This window comes from Microtus oregoni, unplaced genomic scaffold (assembly GCF_018167655.1).
Source record: "Microtus oregoni isolate MIOR12 unplaced genomic scaffold, Mior012 000001F_ref0000356, whole genome shotgun sequence".
Lineage (NCBI taxonomy): Eukaryota > Metazoa > Chordata > Mammalia > Rodentia > Cricetidae > Microtus > Microtus oregoni.
The window spans coordinates 63,512,969-63,528,460 of NW_024543060.1; the positions used below are offsets into that span (position 1 = coordinate 63,512,969).

General features: G+C 50.2%; 1 protein-coding gene across 3 annotated transcripts; it reads left to right on the forward strand.

Annotated features, from left to right (window-relative positions):
• The first annotated feature begins 371 nt into the window (after positions 1-371).
• On the forward strand, positions 372-15,491 carry Dctn2 (dynactin subunit 2). Of its 3 annotated transcripts, XM_041663745.1 has the most exons (16): positions 372-620; positions 1,704-1,772; positions 4,648-4,656; positions 6,670-6,675; positions 9,298-9,394; positions 9,556-9,617; positions 10,086-10,184; positions 10,707-10,867; positions 11,033-11,180; positions 11,500-11,565; positions 11,739-11,777; positions 11,957-12,034; positions 12,123-12,194; positions 12,359-12,461; positions 12,556-12,647; positions 14,909-15,491. In XM_041663745.1, exons 1-16 carry the CDS (start codon positions 585-587, stop codon positions 14,993-14,995), a joined length of 1,224 nt encoding a protein of 407 aa, XP_041519679.1. In that variant the 5' UTR covers positions 372-584; the 3' UTR covers positions 14,996-15,491. The 3 variants fall into 3 exon arrangements, with proteins under 3 accessions (XP_041519679.1, XP_041519686.1, XP_041519694.1); XM_041663752.1 differs by lacking the exon at positions 4,648-4,656; XM_041663760.1 differs by lacking the exons at positions 4,648-4,656; positions 6,670-6,675.
• The last annotated feature ends 1 nt before the right edge of the window (position 15,492 follows it).

The following is a 15,492-nucleotide window of genomic DNA, read 5'->3' on the forward strand; positions in this document are numbered from 1 at the left end:
GCAAAAGCAGCCAGTGCTCTTAACCACTGAGACATCTCTCTAGCTCCTGAAATTAAAATTTAAGTAGGGGCCCTCTATTTTGTCCGTCAGCCCTAATCTGAGAAGACCGCTTCACTTTTCATTCCTTACAGTTATTCACAATGTGATGAGCTTTGTGATTTCGTCTAGTCCTTTACTATGTGTTTGAAAATAGGAATTATGCGATCCCTTTAATAGAATATTAAAAATAAGAGAAAATAAATGGTATGAAATAGCTCCCTAAGGTGTGTTATTGTCGTTCCCAGACCAAGCCCCAGAGGACCAGGACTACATATCCCACAATGCCAATCGGCGTCTCCTCGCCATTACCTCATTCTCTGTCGCTCTCACCAATCCCAGCTTCTCCAGGGGTGTGGTAGCGGACTGTCCTCGCGACTTTTGCTGTACCCTGCTGCCGGGCTACTCCTGTCGCGAGACTTCCTGCTCCTCTGCCGCTCCCTTTACCGTCGCCTGAGCCGGGGACCCGGACCCAGCCTCGCCCCCACCCGGTCACCGGCCCCGGCTCCATCGAGGCCTCGGTCCCCCAGCCCCGCCTCGCCGCCGCCATGGCGGACCCTAAATACGCCGACCTCCCCGGCATTGTGAGTACAGGGCCGGGCCCGGCTCCCCAGACCGCGCCCCCGATCTCCCAAGGACCCCCAAGAGAAACCAACCCGCGACCCCTCCCGCTGGCAGCCCCTTCTCCGCCCCAAGGGTTATCGCCTCTCGCCCTTCGACGGCTGCAGCACCTTCTGGACTGCCGACCCGACTGGGCCGGGCCGTTGGACTCCGCGTCTGGCCCCCTTTCTGGCAGTAGCCGGTTTCTCCGCCCAGAAATCGCCTCCGGGCGCTTTCCACTTGTGCCCGAGTGTTTGTATCATCCATGTCAACACTGCCCTTGTTGCCCCAAATTTCCCGATTGCCCACCCCCGCATCCTTACTCCAGCCATACTCAGTAGGCCACTTGATGATGGCCTTCATCTTGCCAGGGAAGAGATTACTGTCGCAGAAACCTTGTGCCAGTAGGGAGCTCTGTCCCTTGGGAGCACCTGTGCCTACTCCTCATGCACAAGCCGGCATGTGCACTTCGTTTGTGCTACCCTGCGTTCTCCGGGTGGGGAGACTGGCGCACAAGACCTTGAGAACTAACGCCCTGAGTCACTCTCAGCCCTTGTTGCAGTGGAGTGAATGCAGGGCCTAACTCAGGAACTGTCATCTGCTTAGGACAAAGTCGTTACCAAGGACTGGCCTCTCAGCCATGTCCAGGGTGACATCTCTCTCTCTCTCTCTTTTTTTTTTTTTTTTTTTTTTTTTTTTGGTTTTTCGAGACAGGGTTTCTCTGTGGTTTTGGAGCCTGTCCTGGAACTAGCTCTTGTAGACGAGGCTGGTCTCGAACTCACAGAGATCCGCCTGCCTCTGCCTCCCGAGTGCTGGGATTAAAGGCGTGCGCCACCACCGCCCGGCCATGACATCTCTCTTTTAACGTTGGTCGCTTACCCCAGGTCCCAGTTTGTACCTGGGGTTATTGAGATGTGGGAACTGACATACTTTTGGCACGGGGAGTGGAAAACAGACAGAATCCATGAATCACAGTCTGGGTTTTGCAGTAGCTTGTTCAAAGGGCATGGGGACAAGAGGGGAATGCTGGGGTAGTGAGATCGGGTGGTCACTCCTTCTACCTGCAGGCCAGGAACGAGCCAGATGTTTATGAAACCAGCGACCTACCTGAGGATGATCAAGCAGAGTTTGATGCGGTAAGACTATGTGCTGCCTCAGGATCCCTCTGGCCTCTTACCTCTCTCCCCCAGATAGTTCTTTCCCTTCCCTGGCAAGCCACAGCAATAAGTGGGTATGCCAACCCCAGCCTGGGTGGTCTCAGGGCTTTCAAAGGCCTTGCTGAGCCGCCCACCATCAATGAACAATGCCAGAAAGGAGGGTCAAGCCAGTAGGACTACAACTAACAAGACCTGCTAGTAAAACCCAAGTCTTAGGTTTTCTAAATACAATTGAAATACCCCAAAACAGTTATAGTCTCGGTTAGTGATTGAATAGGCCCCTGGGTTCTAATCCATACTTTGAGTTATAAAAGCTTGAACATTAATAAATGGCTTAAGGTTGCAGTAGGCCTTTTTGTTTTATTATATATCTTACCCAGCACATTCCCATTAGTATTTACCAAGAACTGGAATTTGAACCATTAGGAGCCATTAGGCAAGGTGTAACAAATGTCTTGGAGACTCCAGAAAAATAAGAGGCCTGGTTAGAGCAAAGTAATTTTGAGGAAAAACATAAATCTTATAATCAGCGGAGAAGAGACCGTGATAATATATTAGATTTGTTCGACGAGCTCATTGTGTTAATCAGGAATGGAATTATTTTCTATCATTTAACAGATATGCTCATTCTGTTTTGATTTTTTTTCCCAGTGCAGAGGAAGAGGCGTCCCTGCCCCTATGGAGCCCTTGACTAATGTGACAATTAGGATGCATACAGGAAGTAGAGAGGAGAGTTAGGACCGCGTAGGTAGCATAAGAAAAAGCCTAAAGTGAGTTAGCAGAAGTCATAGTGCTGTGGGGACAAAGCCCAGCAACGGCTTGTATAGATCTTCGTTATCTTCAAAGAAAGCTGAGCTGGGCTCACATTGGTGCTCAGTGAAGGTGTGGCCAAAAAGTCTTGGGGACATTCTCAGCAGGCCCAGTATGTGTGTCCGTTAGTCCTTTGGCCGTGTCTGTGGGGCTGGGTAGTTCTGGGGAATGTTGGTTGCTGGTTTATAATGATATGGCTTGGCATACTCACTTATTCCTCATTCTGTTCCCCCCTGTGGGAATGTTTCCTACACTGTGGGGCATAGCTTCCCTGTCCCTTCTCTCAACAGTGTGTCCCTTGTGGCTTCTGTATTTGCTGGCATGTCAGTCTCCCTCTCCCTCCTGCCCCCAGCTTAAGTATTTGGAGATAATGCAGATGATGTCATAGCCAATACTTGAATGTAAAGCTGTCCCTCCAGGGGTGTCTTAGTTAGCCCTGTGCTCACAGAGTAGTAAAGGGTACGATGAGGAATTCCTGAACCGAAGACAGCGAGACCTGCCTATAAAATAATCAGGCCTTGGAAGCAGTGGATAGAACTCTGTCCCTTTTCACGTAACCGTGATGCACATGGACAGTGCCACAGCCACCCTGTTTCCAAACAAACAAATCCATCATTGTTTTCTTCTTGGAGGTACAGGGATAGCTCTTAATACAGACACGATGGAGCCTGAGTATAAATCTCTGATTGGCCCCTTTTCCTCGCTGAGCCTGAGCAGCCTATGACTGTGGTGGCTAATGGCTGTGGGGGGAGGACACCAGCCCATTTGTTTCCTGCAGCATATTACCCAGGAAGCGGCTGTGAAAGGGCCTGGGAGCCAGCGGTAAACACTGGTGATTGGAAGCTGCTCTCATCACCCTGGCTCAGAGAGGCGTGTACGTGGAGAGCTGAGTTTTCTCCTGATGTCAGCTAATGTCTCTGGCCCCCTCCATGTCCCTGTGGGCCTTCGGAAGGCAGCTTTCGGGAAGTGAGCTGCATAATGGCTCTGCTGCTGCTCATAATGCTGACGTAAATGTGCAACTTGAGGAGCGGTGCAGTTGTGTGCCTCCCTACCTAGAGCTGTGGCTGTGCGGCCTCGGTGCTGGCTGGGAGCCTGTCCACTCCTCATCTCCTGGGCTCTCTGCCGGAATCTCCAGATTAAAAAAAAAAGAACATGTAAGGCTATGTAGCAAGAATGTCTCCCACCACTGCCCGCCACTCAGTTCTGTTTTGGAGACAGGGTCTCATTATCTCACCCTCTCGGGCCTAGAACTCCATATGTAGACCAGGCTGGCCTAGAATTCAGAGATCTGCCTGTCCTTTTCTCTGCTTCCCAAGGGCTGAGATTAAAGGTGTTTGCCACTGTGCCCAACTTCCAGGTGTTAATTTAAAGAAATATCAAGTAGAATGTCCGTCCATTCAGTGTCTTTAACCTTCCTCTGATTTCTCTACTGCCATAAAAAAAAAAAAAACTGTGACAGGAAATAATATTCTTCAGACCTTGATTACTAGTTTAACTTGAACATGGAAGTGTGACGATTCCCACAGTGGGGGGAGGGCAGGAAAGAAGTAGAATTGGTTTATTTGTTTTTTTCTAGGTGATCCCAATTTTTCTTCTATTCCTTTAAAACAATTTTAGCAGGAAGTAAACTACTTTACAATAGGAATGGGCTGGAAAACAGTAGAAGCTAGCAGCCCTTCCCTTCCCAGTATAGAAAATCTGCATCTCAGCCACTCCTGGGTTGGTTAAAACAGTGTTTGCAAAGCTACTTCCCAAATGCCCTCCCCTGGGCCTACAGCCGGCCTTGGGTCAGTAAAGCTTTCTGCTCATGACTTAAGCAGAAAATATTAAGACAGCCTCAGTAGAGGAGGACCCAGCCTCCCTGTGCCGTGTAAAAGGAAGGTTTCCTGAGTGCAGTTTGGTGGGAGTCCCTGCCTGCCTGAGGTTTAGAGTATCCTAGAATATGCTTGATTGTGTTCATTGACTGTTGGCGCACTTGAACTTACCCGAGTTTTTCCTAATGCTTCCCCCTTCCTCCCTCCTCACCACCCTGCCTGGACACTAGTTTGCACAAGTAAGGCCACTCAACGCTTCTCTCTGCATGTTGTGTTCATCTGCCCTCTTGCATGCAGTGCTCTGCCACTTTCCGATCATTGTAGCTAACTGTTGCAAATTCCAATGAGTCTCTATTCGGGCCTGGCCTTAGGCTTAAAGATCATTAATCAAAGTAGAAACGCAACTGCAACTACGATGCACGAATCATTGTGAATCATTGTCTCTTCACCTTGTGAGGCCTGAAGAATAAAACTGAAGGAGGGAGAGAAACACGGAGGCCTTTAGACATGAGGGTGTAGACTTGGAAGGGGTTGCAAGAAGAGGGTTTTATGATCTTGTCTTCAGCCTTTATAGATAAAGGTGGAGAGCAAAAGGGAAAGCCAAGCCCCACCCCACTTCTCAGTTTCTCAGTGACTGGAAGAGAAAGCACCCATTTTAATGTTCTCCTGTGTTAAGCCTTGGAGAAAAGTAGGGTGGAAGGTGACCTATGCAATTTTAGGATAATAATTTAGGTTATTTTTGTTTTCTGAGCCTTTCTGTTTCTGTGTTCCTCTTAGAAATGGATGGGCGGTCAGCATTTGTGTTGGCCCATCCTGGACAGTTTTATTCTGCAGCTCTCTTCATGTTCTTTGTCACCATGGTTCCGAAGTCCCCCTGGCTGAAGTATTGGCATAGATCCTGAAGAACCTCAGGTCTTGTTGTCTGAGGCACAGCCACTTAGCTAAACATCCATTCATGAGAGGGAGTCACGTACCATGTCAGCTGGTACCCAGGGTCAGAGCACTTGGAGTTTTCCCATTTTCTGTGCTACATTAAGTTTCTATGGTAACTGTTACTACTCCATATTATAGGAATTGTGCCCTAGACATTGCCCCTCCCCTACTCAGCACAGACTTGATATATGCTGTGCACACCACTCCTCATCCTGTTTTGTTTGTTTGTTTGGTTGTTTTTTGTCCGTCACCATCTGCCCTTCCCTCTTGGTTTGAACTTCATGGCCCACTGTCTCCCTCCCTCCTCTTGAGTTTCTCCCATGCTGCTTTGAGCTTGGTGAGACCAAGTCAGAAACAGGTGTAATACTTGCTTCTCTCGTCTGCTTGCACGTGTCACCTGTGGGTGCTCATGCTTAGACCTGGAGTCACTTCAAAATGTGGGCTAAAAGCGAGGCTGAAGTAATAGAGGGGCCATGGCTGGTTGTTATCCAGTGCATTTGGAGAGCTGTTAGGGAAGCACACGTCCGCCCTCACAGGAGTTTTCTGTACATACAATGGCGGCCAGCCCTCCCCCTGCCCACCCACCCATCCCCAGAGCCAAAAGGCAGAGCACACTGTGGAAGTTTCCCTCCTAGCAGTGAGGAACCCCCATCTGTGGCCTGGACTGCAGTACACTCATCCTTTCCCGAGTCCAGCTCTGAGAGTCTTGTGATCAGGGTTGGTAGCTGTGGATCTTGGGGTCCTCTGGGTTCCTGTGCTGTCGAATACTGGCAGAATCACCCTGCATCGTTCAGAGCTATGGCAGGGCGAGTTACCAATCATTCAGCGAGAAGAAGCAAGCTTCAACCCTATGAACTAGTAAGAGGGATTCCCCCTTGGGAATTGGGGGCCCTCAGTCAGTGACAGGCCCTCAGAATCTGCACACTGCTTCGGGCTGCCATTTTTACAGCTTCCCCTCCACCTGAGCCTTCTCTCCTGACCCTGTTGTGCACCAGCTGTGGCTCTAACGACTGTGCCCTCGCACTCCCACATGACCGCTGCTGACCGGCAGAGCCTCATGCCATCTTCACCACCAGAGAGGGCAGGGTCTCATGGTCTTCTTTCTCTTGGGGCATATTCTGACCTCAGCTAAAATTCTTGGCCCCCAAATTTTGCTAGGCTCCCCTGGGGCCCTGTGGTGCAGTGTTGGAAAGACGGTCATGTAGTGCATGTGACAATTGCTAATAACAATTTTGTCTTTTTTTTCCCTCCCTCATCCCCCTTCCCCCACACCCTTTCCTTTTTAACTCTTGATTTTCTCACCTCTGGGGAAACCACAGGAGCTGGTAAGAAGCCCTACCTTCGTCCGCTTTCTAACGGGGTGTGCTGTGGTGGGCGTTTGTTCTCTGTCCTTTTGTCTCCTCTGAGTCTTCGGACTCTCTAGTCTGTCCCACACCCAGCACCCATTCCAGTGGCACAAGTCACTGTGATGGCGAGGCAGATCTTTTAGATGCTGGTGGACTGGGTGCCATCTGAAGACCAGCATGTGCCACCAGCCTGGCCCTGCTGGGGCTGCTGCTGCTCAGACAGATGCTGAGAAGATGCCAGCACATCTCCTGGCCCAGGCCTTGCTTCTCCAGGAGAACAGCTCTCAGATCCACTGAGACTTTCCTCAGTACTGATCCTTTGCTGCTCCCATCTTTCCTTACTTAAGAACAGAAATGGGAGAGCATCCATTTGCAAGGGTGCAGGCAGGATTCAACTGTCCTTATTCTCCAGGCTATGCCTCCCCTGTCTTTTTCTTTCTTTTTCCTTTTATGTGTATGTGGTACCAGAGGTCAAACTCAGGGGCTTATGCAGCATAGCTAGATACTCTACCGCTTAGTTACATCCAGCCTTTCAGTCCTCTTTTTTTTTTATTTTTTAAATTTAGATGGAGTCTCACTCTGTAGACCAGCCTGACTTGGAACTCAAAGAGATCCGTTGCCTCTGCCTGCTGGGCTTAAACACATGTGCCACCACATCTGGCCATCTTCCTTTAAAAGTTTTTTTTGTCCAGTCTTTGTTTTTTTTGAGCGGAGTCTCCTTTTGTGACCCTAGCTGGCCTGAGGTTCCCAAAGTACTGGGATTACAGTGTAAGCCACCAGGCCCATCTTGTATTTTTACTTTATTTATATTAATACATATACATGTATATGTGTATATATATAATTTATTAATTCATTTATTCTGAGACGGGGTCTCACTGTAACTCTGAGTGTCCTGGAACTCATAGAAATACTCTTGCTCGTGCCTCCTGAATGCTGGCGTTATTTTTATTTTTTGAGACAGGGTCTTGCTATACCATTCTCTAGTCTAGCTGGAGTTGGTTATCCCCCAGGTGCTGGGATTACAAGCATGTGCCATTATGCAGGTCTAAAGGGAAAGTTCTACCTTGTTGGCTTTTCTGGAGAGAAGCAGTATGCTTCCAGGAGTGCGCTCAGATGATGTGCTGGCCTTCCTTGGGCCGGCATCCTCAGCTTAGAGACCAGAAGCCACATAGCCACTCGGCAGCTGAGGACTGCAGAGGAAAAGAGCCTGGCTGAGGTTCACAGTCTCCTCTCTAGGGTCTGCGTGGGGGCCACTGAGCCCTTTTGTTTTCCTTGCTGTGAGATTCCTGCCTTCCCCTCTGCCTAGCAGGTGCCTGAAGAAAAGGTAGAGAAGGGAGCTACTGCTTCCTTACAGCCTTTCCCTGTCCTTGGTTTTTCAAGCTGCCGCCCACTCCGATCCCATCTGTGACTCAGTAGAGGTGAAGGATGGAGTCTCCTTCTAGCTGTTGCTTTCTTTCGGGTCCTGCTTCTCCTCCTCCCTGCTCCCACATACCCACACACAGGCAGAGGTTCTGTCTTGAATGCAGATAGGATTGCCTGGTAGCAATTCATTTAAATCAGCACCTAAGAGATGGGCCTGCCTCCCCCCCACCTTTTTTTTAAGGAAAGCTTTTATAAGTAATTCTAATGTGCAGCTAGAGTTGAGAGTCATTTGCCTAGATTCAGGAGTGAGGACTGGCCTTGCCTTCCTCCTGTGGAATAGGGGGTGTCCACCCTAACAGAACAGGACTCCTAGGCTCCCCTTTCCTGAGTGCTGTCTTGATGTAATTACTGGAAGCAAGTTGCTGTACAAGGAGGGGCCTCAGCCTCAGCTCTACGCTACCATGATTCCCATCTCTGCCACGGCCTCTACTTGAGGACTCAGGGAGAGAGCAGATGCCGCACTGACCCTTGATGCGGGCTGTACTCTCTCCATTGCATGTGGCACCTGTGTTCCTTGTGGCCCTTACCCGGGGTGCTCCAGAAAAGCAGCCGCTTATGCTTGTTACTTATAAGGTGTCCCTTAAACAACCCGCGGAGCCCTTGCTGCTGCCTCTCTGAACTATCTGACCCCACAGTAGCCAGAAACCAGGCTTCTATGCACACCCTCTGCCAACCTCCTTTCATATCTAAGAGTTAGTGTCTTACTTCAGCAAGATTAAAGCCTGCTGTTTTACTCTCAGTATTGACCTTGCTGGCGGCCTTCCTTCCTCCCTTCAACTAGGATGGGGAGTCAGCTCTCTGTGGACTTGCTCAGCCAGGAAAGCAGGCTTACTTTTTGGAGTGTGGGGGGGGGGGCGTTGAGAGAGGTCAGGGTGGTTTCTTGCCCTGAGTGCATGGTGTGTGCCAGATAACTGGGAAGGGCTGAGGGAGGGAGGTGTGTACACAGAGTGGGTGGGGGAGGTTGTGCTGCCTCTCTAGCTATACTCCGGAGGCTCCAGCGTCGGCAGGAAGCTTCTCTTTCCTAGACTGAGCCTGTATGGGCAGCCTGGAATGAAACCACCCTTGTTTTCCCTTGGAAACGGGGCCCAGTGTCTTAGTAGTTTGGGAGTTTTGTGGGATACTAAAATGCTAGGGTGGGAATGGGGCTCCCTTGACCTGAAGCCCCTGTTCCCTCAGGAGGAGCTAACCAGCACGAGCGTGGAACACATCATTGTCAATCCCAATGCTGCCTATGACAAGTTCAAGGACAAGAGAGTGGGGACAAAGGGCCTCGGTGAGACTGGGCTCAGGTTGGGAGGGAACCATAGAGCAAGCCTAAGGGGTTTCCTGTCCTCAGCACTCAGTGGCTGTGCTCTGCTAAGACCTCATCGCCTGGGTCTGTGACTGCACTGGGCCCAGGCCAGGCCACTCAGTCTAGCCTTCTTTTCTTGGCAGATTTCTCAGATCGCATTGGGAAAACCAAGAGGACAGGATACGAATCTGGAGACTATGAGATGGTTTGTCGTGTGTGTTGGTGGACATGGGGCAGCAAGCCCATGGCAGGCCTGTAGCCAGGGACTGAGGAATGTTTGCCTGCATGTATGTGTGTGCAGCATGTGTGTGCCTGATGTCTGCAGAGACCAGAAGAGGGAATATCAGATCTCCCAGAAACAGTGTGACAGATGGTTGTGAGTCACCTTGTGGATACTGGGAACTGAACTCAGGCCTTCTGTGAGAGCAGCCAGTGCTTTCAGCTGCCGAGCTTGAGGGAGATGGTCTTGTTGTGAGGTGATCTGTTGAGGAGCCCAACAGGATGCAGTTGAGTGTTTTTTACCCTACTGCTGGCCTGGAGTCTCCCAGCCTCTGGCTACTTCCCTTTCTTCCATAGTAGGGCATCAATGATTCAGGACTTAGGTCTAAGCTTTGGATAAATTCTCAAGGCTCCCTCTGACAGGAGATGTAGCATCTTCTTTGCTTCTCTGTAGCTTGGCGAGGGCCTGGGCGTGAAGGAGACACCGCAGCAGAAGTACCAGCGGCTACTGCATGAAGTCCAGGAGCTGACAACTGAAGTGGAGAAAATCAAGGTAACTGCAGTCTCTGCTCCCCAGCTCCCCAGCCGCAGCTTTTGTAGCAGAGGAGCAGCACCCAGCAGGAAGAGAGAGATCCCTAAGCTGTGGGTAAAGGGTGTGAGCTTTGCAGAGTTGGGGGTTGCAAGTCTATTTAATGCTGTTAAAGTCAGTCTTCTGGGGGCAGAAGAGATGACCCAGCGGCTAAAGCACTGTCGCCCTCTGGAGGACTCAGCACCTACTAGGTTCTCACAACCGTCTGTAACTCCAGCCCCGAATCCGATGCCCCTGTAGCCGCCATGGTCCCTGCACGCATGTGGTACACAGACACAGATACGGTATAGCACCCACATACATAAGATAAATAAGATCACCTTGAGGGCGTTGCTGTTTTGCCCTGCTTCAGCTTCATTCCTGCCAGCCTCACTCCCACCTCTTCCTTCCTAGACGACAGGGAAGGAGTCAGCCACTGAGGAGAAGCTGACCCCTGTGCTGCTGGCTAAACAGCTGCCAGCCTCACTCCCACCTCTTCCTTCCTAGGCGACAGTGAAGGAGTCAGCCACTGAGGAGAAGCTGACCCCTGTGCTGCTGGCTAAACAGCTGGCAGCCCTGAAGCAGCAGCTGCTTGCTTCTCACCTGGAGAAGCTATTGGGACCCGATGCTGCCATCAACCTCACTGACCCGGATGGAGCCCTGGCTAAGTGAGTGCCGTCCTTGTGGAAACCATTGCTGAGTGGAACTGCGGAGGACTTGAGCAGATACCGAGAGCAGTACCGTGTCAGGACGCAGCCTTGCTGCTCTGTCGTGGCCGTGTGAGGCAAGGAGGTCTAAGTAGTCATGCTCTTATTTATGTTCTCATGACCCAGGCGCTTACTGCTGCAGCTGGAAGCCACAAAGAACAGCAAAGGGACTTCAGGAGGAAGGCCCACAGGTGGGACCCCCCCAGAGAGTGGCCTTGTCACTTATGAACTGCACTCTCGGCCTGAGCAGGACAAGTTCTCACAAGCTGCCAAAGTGAGTGTCCCTTTAGAGGACCAGGCCTGGGGACAGAGTGCTGGGAAAGCTGTTGATTCCCCTTGAAGTCTTGCTCTCTTTGTCTCCCTTGCATACCTGGTTTTGAGGCAGGGTCTCCTGTAGCCTAGGCTAGCTCGAACTCAATATGTAGTTTAGGCTGGCTCTGAACGCTGGATCCTCCTGCCTCTACCTCCCGAGTGATCCATGTAATTCAAGTGTAAACTTAAGATTGTGGCTAGGGATGTGTTCCAGGAAAGGGGTTCCTTGGAACGGGAAAGCGGGGATGGGGGTGGCAAACCTCACCTCCTCCTTTCCATAGGTTGCAGAACTTGAGAAGCGTCTGACAGAGCTGGAGGCCACTGTCCGCTGTGATCAGGATGCTCAGGTCAGGGGCTCTCCTGTACTTAGTCAGCACCCTGAGCCTTCAGGTCCAGTGATTTCCAGAATCTGGGAGGGGTAAGCTAGTGGGTGCCAGCTGAAACCAGGAACAATAGAAGAAGGTAGTCAGCCCTGTGTAGGTATGAAGACTGCTGATTTTTCTCCTTCATTTCCCATCAGAATCCCCTTTCTGCAGGTCTGCAAGGAGCCTGCCTTATGGTGAGTGTGGAAGGACCGGTATTGTTTAGATTACAAAGGGCTATGGGAATGGATGACTTACAATAAGTACTTCTGGATCTCAGTGGTATATTCATTAGCTCCAGTGAAATATGAAAGACCTTTTTCTAGTCGGCTTCTTTCCTGGTGACACTTGTCCAAACCCTTCCCCCACCCTCTAGGAAACTGTAGAACTGTTGCAGGCCAAGGTGAGCGCCCTGGACCTTGCAGTTTTGGACCAAGTAGAGGCTCGGCTGCAGGTACTAAGTGGAGCAGCACTTGGGTTCTAAGTAGCCTGGGACTTTGGAAGCCCTGGGCGCCCTCTCACCCTTAACACCCTTTTTTCAGAGTGTCCTGGGAAAGGTGAATGAAATTGCCAAGCACAAAGCCTCTGTGGAGGATGCAGACACACAGAGCAAGGTCAGGAAGCCCCTCCCATCTTTATACCCCTTGTGCTCTCTCAGGGTCCCCCTCTGAGTGCCGACTTCAGAATGCAGAGACTTAGAGTCTCAGGTCTTATCAGTAGTTGCCTTCTCCATACCCTCAGCCATCCATCCTTTCTGGGCCCTGTCATCTTCTTCCAGGTGCACCAGCTTTATGAAACCATACAGCGCTGGAGCCCCACTGCCTCTGCCCTCCCTGAGCTGGTGCAGAGACTAGTCACCATCAAGCAGCTACACGAGCAAGGTGTGAGGCTGGTCCCTAAGCTTGGGCCCTTTTGTGTCCCTTTCTCACCCTGGGCTCTGCTCTCAACTGTGCCCCTATTCACGTTTTTTTGCAGCTATGCAGTTTGGCCAGCTCCTGACACACTTGGATACTACCCAACAGATGATTGCCGCCTCCCTTAAGGACAATGCCACTCTCCTGACCCAGGTGTGTCCATCCCTTTGTTTTGTTTATTGCCACTTTTTTCCCTCGCAGAACTCAGCAGTTCTCCAGCCCCACCTCAGAGGGTCTTGTCTTAGGCTGTTGAATGTCTCTTCTGTTTTCGTAGCCGTAGGACCTTTGTACCCAATTTAGTTAACCTCTTTCTCCCTAACCTTGGACTTGGTTTTGGCAGGAGGTAGGGATGTCAAACAAGAGTCTCAGTCTCAAGTCTCATTTTGGCTGACTTGAAACTTGTTTTGTAGACCAGGCTGGTCCCAAATTTGTGGCAATCCTCCTCCTTCCTCCCAGGTACTGGGATTACAGGAGCAATTACAGGCCTTGCTGTGTCCCCCTAGCCGGCCTCAAACTCACAGCTAAACAAACCTTGGCGCTTTAGACTCCCAGGTGCTGGAATTAGTCCTGAGCACATATTGCTTTAGTTTTACCTTCTTTATCTATCTTTTGGTTTCTAGTAGGTTTTTGTTTTTTGTTTTTTGAGACAGGGCTCTGTGTAGCCCTGGCTTTCCTGGAACTCACTCTGTAGATCAGACTTGCCTCAAACTCAGAAGAGATCTGCCTGCCTCTGCCTCCTGAGTGCTGGGATTATAGGCGTGTGTCATCACCGCCCCATTTTTTTATTTAATGTGCATTGCTGTTTTGTCTGCATGTATGTCTTTGTGAGGGTGTCAGATCTTGGAGTTACAGTTGTGAGCTGCTGTGTGGGTGCTGGGAAGTTAACATGGAAGAGCAGCAGGTCAGTAGTACTCTTTAACTGCTGACTCATCTCTCTTGCCCAGGTTTCCAGTGTTTTATGTACATATATGTGTGTTGGGAGTGTAATCACCTGTGCCAAAGGCTGATGTTGAGTGTCTCCTGTCACTCTCTCCTCTCTTATTAAAATATTTGAGTGTGTGTGTATGTGCACACTTATAGAGACCATTATGCCCACTTCTATTTATTTCTATGTTTATAGGTGTTTTTCCTGTTTGCATGTCTGTGCACCATGTGTGTGCCTAGTGCCCAAGGAGGCCAAAAGGGTTTATTATAGACAACTGTGAACTGCCATGTGGGTTCTGGGAATTGAACCCAGGTCCTCTGGAAGAGCAACCAGTGCTTTTAACCCCCGTTCTCACACTGGTGCTGGGGATCTGAACTCTGGTCCTGATGTTTACACAATAAGCAAATTAGTCACTAATCATCCCCAGCCCTGCTTCTTGAGAGGATTTGATTTTATATGTAGGAGTGTTTTCCTTCATGCACGTAGGTGCATCAGTCTGTGCGGTCCTTATTTTGGAGGTCAGAAAAGGCTGTCAGATTCCCTAGAATTGAAATTACAGATGGTCACGAACCACCATGTGAGTGCTGGGAACCAAACCTAGGTCCTCTCAGAACAGCCAGTGCTCTTTACCTGCTGAGGTCTTTCCAGCCGCCTGGCCTGTTTTTATTAATTCCCAGTACTTAGCTGGTGCTCAGTTTCTATTGCATGAACTGTTCTTTCTGCTGTAGGGAGATCAGCATCACAGACCACCACCAAAACAAACAAAACCAGGCCAAGTGTGGTGGTGCACGCCTTTAATCCCAGTTCTTCCAAGGCAGAGGCAGGCAGATTTCTTGAGTTCCAGGCCAGTCACAGTGACATGAGACCCAGTCTCAAAAGCAATAGATGAAATAAATGGGGAAAGGTTTAGTGGTCCACACCTTTAATCTAGCACTCAGGAGGCAGAGGGGCCAGGCTGGTCTACAGAGCTAGTTCCAGGACTCAAGACAAAACATAAAAATGTATGTGGTATATTCTTCCTCTAGCTTTCTAAAATTCTGAACCAGTGGAAACTTCATCAGTCTACTTGTTGGTTATCCTTTTATCAAGTAAGTGAGCAGTTCTGGAGGCAGGCTGAACAGAGCTCCTGCTCATGCCGACCCTGACCTCAAGCCATAGTACTCTGAGGGTAGGCAGTTTGGAAACTGCTGCCACAGACATTCCCTCCACCCACCCACCCCTCTCAAAACCAGAGACCCAAAGCTGTGGCTCCACTTCTTTCTTTCACTATGACCTGGAACTCACTCTGTACATCAGGTTGGCCTTCAACTCAGAGATCCTCCTGCCTCCGCCTCCAGAGTGCTGGCCTATGTAGGCTTGTGCCATTGTGCCTGGTTTATGCTTGCTAGACAAGCAGTTTTTCCTTTAAAGAGAATTTCTTCTGGGTGCTCTTCATCCCCAGTGGACACCTGAACCAAACAAGAACAAGACTCTTCTCTCCCCTTTGTAGGTACAGACAACTATGCGTGAGAACTTGGCCACGGTCGAGGGGAATTTTGCCAGCATCAATGAGAGGATGAAGAAGCTGGGGAAGTGAGCACGTTGAGAGCTGAGAACAGGGGTAACCCTTGCCCAAGCTCTGAGAAGCTTCCATGGGGCTTCCCCTTCGTCCTAAACTCACAGCCCCATTCCACTTGACAAAGGGCAAGGGTTCTTGCATGTGGGGTACAGACCCCTCCCCTCATGAATAGAGTGGTAGCTGGGGCTGTCAGATGGGAGTCTGTCCTCAGGCCCAGGGGATGAGGACGTGGGCCCAGCCACATACCAGCTCATGTCCATAACTGCTTTGCCTGGTGTGGGGAGGACTGGATCCTGTCCTCTAACAGCTTCTGTGGCTGACTAGAATACTGTACAACTGTTTCTGACCATTAAATGCTGTTGTACCGTGTAGCCTCTGCTGTGTTTCCTGGGTCTCAGGCAGCACTGGGCCAGCCGTGCAGAGCACAGCAGTCCAAGCTACACTATGACGAGACTATTTCAGTTGTCATCTGTTCTTACCAAAGAACTAAATAAAAATGAGGACAGAGCCAGAAC

What these genes read in the sequence shown, in the direction of transcription:
- Dctn2 (XM_041663745.1), top strand. Translation starts at nt 585, where the DNA reads ATGGCGGACCCTAAATACGCCGACCTCCCCGGCATT. An exon ending in AGTGGGGACAAAGGGCCTCG is followed by an intron (nt 9,395 to 9,555) that starts GTGAGACTGGGC and finishes TTTTCTTGGCAG; the next exon opens with ATTTCTCAGATCGCATTGGG. An exon ending in GCTGTGATCAGGATGCTCAG is followed by an intron (nt 11,566 to 11,738) that starts GTCAGGGGCTCT and finishes ATTTCCCATCAG; the next exon opens with AATCCCCTTTCTGCAGGTCT.